A 9,565-nucleotide genomic window follows, 5' to 3' on the forward strand; every position below is an offset into this window, starting at 1 on the left:
GTTCAGAGATTAGAAATTTTTAAAATGAATAAAAAAAATTAAATTGGAATTGCTTGCGTCATTAGTAAAACAAAATAAAACAATAATCTTGATTGTTTCTTTATATGCAATAATTTCTTTTCGATGAAGTCAACATGAATTCGATTGATTTAGAAATGATTGAAAAAATGAAATAATACAGTGATTCAAATTTACTGTAATACGATTTATTTTTTCATGGAACATTTAAAACAGTTAATTACCGATAAAATGCAATATTTATATATCATAATATATATATTTTTCAGTTATCAATACTTTTTATATCTCCAATTTTATGGTAATATATATCATACGAACTTATAAGCTTTAAATCTTTTCAGGTCTAATATCGCAAGATTTAACGCCTTCCTTTCGATTCAATGTTACAATTTGTGTTACGTTAAACAAGGGTTGTTAGATCTTTGCTCTCTTCGGTAACACGGTTGCCGCCACCATGGTCCATATAATTAAATAATTAAACAAGTAACAGCCGACGGCATTACTGCTCTGCCACATGGAAGTTTACTTTCTAAGCTCGTTGGTGTGTTCAGCATTCGCAGATATGGGAATCCGTGTTGCCCCCGGGGATCTGCACCGAGATTGTTGCAATCGCCATCCATGGCTCGTGAATCTAGAGCACTTGGCACACGTTGGACACACAGAACTTCCAATCACTACGTGTTATTAATTTATTTTCTCGATAATGAGATGTCACTTGCATATTTTTTCGTCTTTCTCCTTTTTAAAATCCACCTTCTTTTAGATCATTTCAGTGAAAAGAATATTTTTAAATTTTCGTGAAATAAATAAATTCGATTTTTTATTTTTCTTTCCAAATATACTCATTACTAGTTCACTTACTCGATTTAATTGTCTAGGTATGTGGAGAAATTAAAAGTAACGTTTGGCTATTCCAATATTTCGTTCAGTTGCCAATGGCCCAACAACGAAATATCTATTTCTCATATGAAACTCGACAATTGTTACAATTCTCAATTCAGAAATTTTTATTAAATTTCATTATCCAAATTATTATAAATTTAATAATAACAGACTCCCGTTCCTTGCTCGTTCCCTCGTTTGATCCAAAGCGATTAGAACTCTATAAACGTCTCGAATGCTGTATCGTTTTTTCCCTCGTGTTCCAAGAAAAACAAGTCTTATTATTTCGAGAACCAATCTTGCAAGTCCTAATTGTCAGGTCACCCGGTATGCTATCCCTTCGGCAATGTCCACTTTGCGAACGTACAAGAAATCACATTCTGCCATTCGTCGATCGGGAACGATCGAGGTTCACTAGGACAAATTCAGCAATTCTACCGAGAAGAAAAATGCACCGAGGGAATGTATTAGAAACGACCACCTTAACTCCCTGCATTTCGATCCATCCAACGTGAATAGTGTCACGATGATTTATCGTGTATTCGTAAAAGAAAGTAACAGCATGGAAAGTTATTTTCACTTCGTGGAAGATGTAACAGCAACGTTCAATAATACATTTCCCGTCACATGGAACATTTTTATCGTTTTTGTTACGCGCGATAGATCGAAACGCGGAGAATAATTATTTAATAAATCTCGAGGTAGCAACTTACTTACTTACCTCTCCCTAAACGAGAACGGCCGCGAAAAGTTAATACGTTCAATAATTTATACCGAAAGATTTACGTTTAATAAACCAGACTGTGATATTCGTTCAATAATTGACTGCGTATTTAATTGCCCTGTAATCGTATATTTAATTTACACCGATGATGCGATTGCAATGATTTAAACTAAAAGCGGTAAAACTTTTGCATGCAAATCCAATCTAGATCTCGATTCGAATACGAATTTTTTTTTTTTTTTTTTTCGTTGGTCGCGCGGTCGTCCGATTCATCGCTTATCGTACGATTTCATCACTAAGTTCTCTAATTGTTACGGGGAAGTTTGGAAAGTATTCACTTTGGCAAGAAGTTCCGAGCAAATTGATATTGCGCGTGTTCAGAGGAGGAAAATACGAGGCGAATTTCTATCGCGATCGAGCCACGATGATTCATCTTTTCCAGTTACCCCGGTAAGAACGTAAAAATTTAGAAAAAGGCGTTTTGTGCAACACTCTCGTTCACAATTATAATGTATTAAACTGTGGAAGGAAAGGATTCGGGTAAGAAGGAAGAAAAGCGGAGAGATTTTGTACTTTGCTCCAAGGAGACGTGAATGAATAGAATTAATTCTATCAGTTTAGTAAAAAATAAAGATAATTTAATTTTACGCGTACGTTAAAAAAGATCTTTGCGAATAGTGATATCATAACGTAATTATCAAATAAAATAATCTCATGCGTTAAGATGTTTATCATTGACAGATCGAAGGATCTGTGATTAATTGTATCAGTCACTGTTCATGCAGCCATCGAATTTAATTGTCGATGATATATGGTATAAAAATGTTTTAACAAATCGTTAATTTATCTCGATGTCGTGAGTTCTATAATTACGTCTTATATAATTTGAATGGCAAGATTAATCGGCGAAGGTAGAATTTTCAGTAAGCAGAGAGAATTGGAACAATGGAGGATCGCTTTAATTCCTCTGACTCGTAATCTGTGGCTACCGACCGATTTTATCTGAAGAGAACGAATTGCTTAATTTCTCGATGCACTGAACTTCCTCAACGGTTTCTTCGCTGTGACCGGTGTTGCTGAACCGTTAATCACGAAATTAAATTTTTCGCGATCTACACGTATATTTTCTATGTGGAAAACTCGGGCGTTGTATTTCGAATTTCTGCTCGCTCGACGGAGCGTGAATTTCTTTCTTGTGCGTTTCTTTTCGTGTTTTATCTTTACAATGTTAATTAACACGTTGACTGCAATGTTGCGCATATTTTAATGCTAGTAAGTTTTTTCGGAGTTACGCCTTATCGAACGTGTTCCGTTTCCATTCTTAAGAAATTAAGAAATTTCTTGTATTCTTAAAGTGAACAAAGCATTTTGTTGTTAGAAAAAAAATTATTATTAGCTGTCATAGAAGAGTTAAAACGGTTTTATAAATTTTATTTATTTGCGAGATATTTATTTTCCAGAATTATAATTTAATAAATTGTTTAATTAATGGATCGTTTGATGCATCATTCCATGGATTATGAATAGCGACAATTATTATTCAATAATCATGTAAACGATCCAATTTATAGAGAATTATATATTTTTGTGAGATATCGAGAGAATAAATTAAACGTTTAATGAAACGTAACTGTCCAAGAGATCGTGTTACGTTAGCCCCGCTCATTAGCAAGCGATTGAACTCGATTCATTCGATCTCCACTAATGTACAATTCATTTTCGACGTCGATTTGCTCGAGCTCTAGTATTTATAAATCAAAAAAAAATCGCTTCTCTTTGGATATCGAGATAAGGAAATGAAAGAAATTTTTTTTTTGAATAATTAAAAATTTATTCTAAAAATTGACGCATATATTTGAATTTTAATCGTAATGTAAATTTTCTACGTTCTCCATATCAGCTGACAGTTGTTATGTAACTTGTAGCTTGAATCGATTAAAAAGAATACCGTGGAATATTCCATCAAAAGATTACGATATTTTCTTTCATTCTCAATTGTGTTCGGAAAAGAAGAAAATGAAGAAAAATCAAAAGATAATAAGTTGTGATTTTGCAGAATAATTATTGTTTCTGCAATATCGTTTCAGAAATAATATCTTCACGAAAAATCGTAAAAATTTCTCATTTTTAGCCAACAGCGGACCGAAATGGTCGTCCAGAGAATATAACGCGGATCATTACACCTTCTAGATTTTGCAACCACTCCAATTAACATCCGCACGCAGGGTTGTCTTTCCGTTTTTGCGATGGTGTGTGTTCGGAAACAACGAGTGCGGCGCGTGGAAATTGCGTAAAAGTCCGAGTGGCGAGTGGCAAGATGGCCGAACGTTCCCGCGTGATTGCCAATGGATCGGTAAAAAATATTTTCCACAGTCGACTAACCTATGGAAATCTGGAAAGATTCACACGAAAAATTCGCTTCGTTTCCCTCGAGTTCGTGGAAACAAAGGGACGATCTGGGAACGGTAACCTAACTTGGAAACGTAATGAAAAGACGAGGATATTTTAAACGTGCATCGCTTTAACGTGCCGTATCTCGCATATCTTCGTTAGAGTTGCAATATTGTTGGATATCATTCCATTCTTGCAATTTTGTTGCATCTATAGTTATATATCCGAGTCTAAGATACGATTCCGATTAGCGCTGTTTATATTCAATGAGCTATTGTACGAAGCAAAATATATAGCTTGAGAATCTTATATAAGACTGGGAAATTTTGTTATCAGTATATAGAACGAAGAACAATAATTGTTAATCGTGATGAATTACACAATCGTTTTTTTTTTTTCGCTCTTTTTTTATTTGCAAAAATTAAGATCGTCCGTTTTAAGATTAGATCTCGTTTCTCTTTTATCCCTGAATGTACGATTTGTCTAATTAATCGCGGAGAATTTTTTTTCAATTTAAAATCTATCGGAAATCTTCAGGACAGATCGACGGGTCAAAAGCGTCGTTACCAGAATGGCGAAAGATTGGCCAACCGTCCGGCGCGCTCCCATGTAAAGGGCGGCAAGTTTTCTCGAAAAGGAAATCGAGCAGGCCAAAGGTATCGAGAAAAGTTGCTTTAGAGAAACCGTGCCAAGGTGGAAACTTCGCGCGAATCGTTGCAACCTTCGTGTGTCTGAAGATCACGCGCGAAAGAAATATTTTTCTAAGATAGAAGATTATCTTGCTCTTTTTTTCTTTTTTTTTTTTTTTTTTGTTTGTCGTTTCGAAAACAACTATGGAATCGACAAGCGTGACAATTAACGATCAGTATCGCTTAATTAACAAGTTTCGTATCGCGAGGAAATTATAGGAGTTTCTCTGCTTGGAAAAATTGAAAACTTTAATTCTAGATGGTGGAAAATGTTTTACATGGAAAATGCAAGGATTCGAACAATATGAATGCACAATCGAGAATTAGATATACTTACGAGTTTACTCGGATTCCAGTGGCTCGTTACGTTACAGAAAGTTGGCGTTTACTACGCTTACGAAATTGGCGAGTCGTAAAATCCTGTCTATTAGCGACGCGAGGAATAATTGGGATAAATAGGGTGGGAGAGATGAAAATTGAAACAGAATTTTACATCGTTTTTCTTTCTTTCCGTACATTTATTATCCGGAATTGCATAATATTCCTCGGATCAAAAACGTATACGAGGAATTTCGCCCGCTGCAAATGGATCGATTTGGCAACAATTTTTCTTTTCTTTTCGCGGTTGTATTAATATTTGATCGTAGAAATCGATTGTTACGATCGAGAATAAATTTAAATTTCAAATTTTACGCTATGCACTTTTACTTCTTTTTTTTCTTTTTCTAGGTTGCATCATTGCGTTAATATTTATTTCTTATTACGGGTACGATGAATCTAATACGAGAAATTAATAAAATTAATGAATGTTGAAATCAAACCATTGAGTATAAAATTTTTCATACGCGTTTTGGAATTAGATAAAAAAGATATTATCTATTTAATCCATTAAAATATCGTTAATTATTGACTGTGTTTTATTTAAATTTAGGACAATATAAAATTTATATATAATTATAAAATTTAGGACAATATAAAACAATTCCATTTTTCTTTTTTTTTCTTTTAGAAAAATACCCGATACACGTTATAACTTTGTAGCGTTTTGTTATAAATGAAAAACAATAAATTCACTTTTCTATTTTTTCGATTTAACGTAAAATTTTTTCAGCATTTAATGACTTTCTATTCGATTCAACTGAATTTTTCAATGAAAATCAATGCAATTTCGAACACACAGTTGTTGTAATAACTTTTTTTGCGGAAAGTATTAAATTTTAAAATATAAATAAATAATCTTTTTAATAATAGTAAATTCGAAGGCAACAAAGTACGTCGAAATGGAAAATAAATGTGGAAGGGAAACGTAAAATGGAAAATTTCATAAAATGATCGTTACGCCAATTTAACCGGAAGTCGGGCTTAATTTTTCGTTGCGCAATTCTGTCTATTGCCATCGTTAAGTTTCAAGATGATTGACACGATATTGTAATACTCCGGACATGGCAAAGATCCATCACGATTTAAGACACACAGATTATGAGTAGAAAACGACGTTTAATAGATTATCGAGCTTATTCACCTGTATATTCTTACAAATATTTTTCTCATAATTTATCGAAGCAGTTATTTACCTAAATTTATACGACAACTTATTTTTATATTCACTCGCGAAATACGTTAATATCGTTTCGCGGAAGAGCATGAAACACGTATCATGTACGTATCCCTCTTTCCCAGATATTTTCTCCATAAGTACAAGCGTAACACGGAAAGATCGGCACGATTTGCAACTTATATAATAAATGCAGATTAAATGTAAATCACTCGTCGCGTTAATTTCCAATTAAGAAAAGTAAAAAGAAAAAAGAAAAGAAAAATCAATTCGATCGTTCGAAGGAAACGACGTGCACGAATCCTTGATGAATTTTTCTTATGATCTCCAACTCTCTCGTTTCTCCTCGCCATCGGCAATTCCGTCGCTCCACGAGCAAACTGGGTCAATTTTATACGGAGATTTCGATTTTTTTCTCCCCCCCCCTACCCGAAACAAACACTTTTCTTATTATAGAGGAAGAAGTTCGAAAATTTCCAGAGTGTCATCGCGTTGAGTTGACGGAAGTGAAACGATTCTGCGGTCAACGGAACACCGAATAAGGGGTCCGAAAGGGTCGATCGGCATTGGTGAAAGGGGTCCGTATGCAATGCAATCGTTGTACCCCCGCCTCATCTTGGCTCGTTGGGCCTGGGCAGGGCACCGCTATAAAAGCAAACCACGTCGCCCCTCAGATACGTAGTGTTTTCCCGTGTACTGCACAAGAAAAATCACCCACAATGAAGTTCGTCGTAAGTTTCTCATCAGTTGCCAACGAGTTGCTCGTAGTTTCTTCTCGGGCCTCGTATCCATACACGTATCCATTTTGCATCTCCATTTTAAAATTCACCATTCGCATTATTCTTATATTATAACTGTATTCATGCATCTCTTTGAATTTCGCCTTTTCGAAGTAAACGGAACCAGTTCGAGTTGGAAATATCGAGTTAATATTTTCTTTTTTTTCTTTTTTTTTTTTTTTTTATAATTGCAGATTGTCCTTTTCGCCGCTATGGCTGTTGCCAGTGCTTACCCTGGATACTTACACGCACCGGTAAGTAAAAACAAAAGTTTCTGATAATTAATCCGATTCGATTTTTTCGCCAATCGAATTGCGTTCTACTGCACGTTGCGTAATAATCTTTCGATTTAATTTTATCTAAGTTTCACGAAAGGAGAAATTTATTCCATACCATTCACTCTGGACCTATTAAAAATATAACGCTTTATTTTATTTTATTTTTTCAAACGTTCAACATCTTAATTTCACTCTCGTAACAATTTCCGCACAACACTGAATCCACGAATGATGCGAGACCATTCCAAGGCACTTCTTCATAATCGATAAACAGTAAGCTATGTATCGTATCTCTAAAATTTTAACCCTTCTCTTAACTCTATTTCGTCCAAGTCTTACTTGACGAGACTTGGGCCGCTCCAAAACTCGAATCGAGAAGAAATCTTTGATCATCGTACGTCATCACTCATCTATTTTCACGTCTTTCTTTTATCGTTTATCCACTGGTTATCTAAATCTAATCTGCCGAAAACTGGCGGCACGAATGCGCTCTTCGTTGGACCGAGAAACTGGACACGCTCGGCGGTAACCAAACGTAACCAAAAGTTTCCGCATCGAAATTTAAAGAGCAGTATTGAAAAGGATTTTTGAAATATACATAGGTAGTGGCGCAACCATGGCTAGCACCGGAAGCTTGGCCAGCACCCGCACCTACGTACGTTAAGGTCCCTCAAGCACCAATAGTCAAGGTATCGGCTCCTCAGGTAACGAAAAGAAAAAAAAAATAATTTAAGATTAATATCAGGTGAAACGAAGAATCGATAGGAGAAAATTTTTCGTTTTTCGAGCGTCCAATATCCGTAAAATATAACATTATTCAAAAAGTGTACGTATACACGTTTCGTTTTCATCTATTTTCTCGAGTATCACTTTTACCATTCACCTAGCGAATATCAGCTACCTACCAGCAATGTTTTATTTCACCTTGACAACAACTAATTTCATTTTCTCGAGTTCAATTTCAAAATCAATCTTCCTGTACCACCATTACTTTCTTTCATTTATATTTTGACTCTTCGCCGCCTCATGCGTGTTCGATTTCGATTCGAATCGTTACCGCACCATCGATAACTCCTCATTTCCCACGTCTAATGGTTCGTCTAAAGCGGAGCGGTGGTTACGAATCACGTAACTTAACTTTCCAATCAATCGATGCGATCGTATCTCGATCGCCGTCTAATTGAATTGTTCGTTAACCAACGTTAACCAACAGCGTTTGCAAATCCCCCTTAACGAGGATTGCGGTTCTGAATCATCGTTCAACGATTCCTTCCAATCCCTTACTTATGCAACCGCATAAGGAGTCGCGAGATTTTCTAACCGCTCCTTCAGTTCCTTTCTTCCGCGTTTATTATCCGCTCGCGCTTAAGCTCGCGGCAACTCGCTTCGACGAGTTTTCTTCGACGTCGAGCACCAGAAACAGAAATTTCTTACGGACCTAATTATCTCAGCTGACCGTGTCTCGAGTAAAATTAATTTAACGTCGGGAAAAATTTCGCAGGTACATGCTCCGGAAGTCCACCAAGTGCTCCAGATTCCGCAACAACCAGCTATTCCACCCCCACACCCCCAACCCCTCAACATTAAGATCCCCCATGTGCCAACCGTGAAGATCCCGTACCACGGACCCAAGGTCGCGACACCTCACCTCGTCGGCGTCGAGCACTACGTGGAGCCTCAGATAAAGGTGGTGAAGGCCGCCCCCATCTCCCATCATCCCTGGGATTAAAGTTCCGCACGGCACCAACTGAACTCGCTTGCCCAGGGTGAGCATCAATCCTGGACGAGCCGTCCCGAGGTGCATCTGGAGTAGCGACGCTTCACGAATAACGATAACCATGGCCAACATCGAAATTTTCCTGGCGGGAAAGAAGCTCGAGACGATATACATTTGAAGCATCCGACCGTTTGTCGTTCTGCCAACGCTCGAGTTCTTCGTTCTCGAAGAAGGGGAAACTCAAACCCCTCCCCACCCTCCAAATATCGACCGAGGAATCATATTAATCGGAGGGAGAAAGTATTGTCGATCAGTATTATCCAACGAGTAAACGATGGACGAGGAACGTCGAGGTTGTGAATCACGATCGACGAGGATCAAGATCGACGGCCTCAGGATCGATGGCCAAATCGAATTTCTTCTTTTCGACACCATCCGAACGCTCAGGCAATTTTCAATCTCGAGGGAAAAGTTATTACGTTACGTTTATTTCGATCCTCTTCCTTTTTTTTTTTTTTTTTTTTTTTTT

At 36.7% G+C, this 9,565-nt stretch overlaps 1 protein-coding gene across 1 annotated transcript; it reads left to right on the forward strand.

Moving 5' to 3' along the window:
- Positions 1-6,831: 6,831 nt before the first annotated feature.
- LOC102677830 lies at positions 6,832-9,203 on the forward strand. The gene is made up of 3 exons (XM_006610087.2): positions 6,832-6,993; positions 7,236-7,295; positions 8,821-9,203. Exons 1-3 carry the CDS (start codon positions 6,847-6,849, stop codon positions 9,046-9,048), a joined length of 435 nt encoding a protein of 144 aa, XP_006610150.1. The 5' UTR covers positions 6,832-6,846; the 3' UTR covers positions 9,049-9,203.
- Positions 9,204-9,565: the final 362 nt, after the last annotated feature.

The sequence above is a fragment of the Apis dorsata genome, unplaced genomic scaffold (genome assembly GCF_000469605.1).
Source record: "Apis dorsata unplaced genomic scaffold, Apis dorsata 1.3 scaffold_68, whole genome shotgun sequence".
NCBI classification, from domain to species: domain Eukaryota; kingdom Metazoa; phylum Arthropoda; class Insecta; order Hymenoptera; family Apidae; genus Apis; species Apis dorsata.

Coding starts and splice junctions, on each gene's coding strand:
- LOC102677830 (XM_006610087.2), top strand. CDS start 6,847: ATGCAATGCAATCGTTGTACCCCCGCCTCATCTTGGCTCGTTGGGCCT. Junction 6,994..7,235: donor CACCCACAATGAAGTTCGTC/GTAAGTTTCTCA, acceptor TTATAATTGCAG/ATTGTCCTTTTCGCCGCTAT. Junction 7,296..8,820: donor CTGGATACTTACACGCACCG/GTAAGTAAAAAC, acceptor AAAATTTCGCAG/GTACATGCTCCGGAAGTCCA.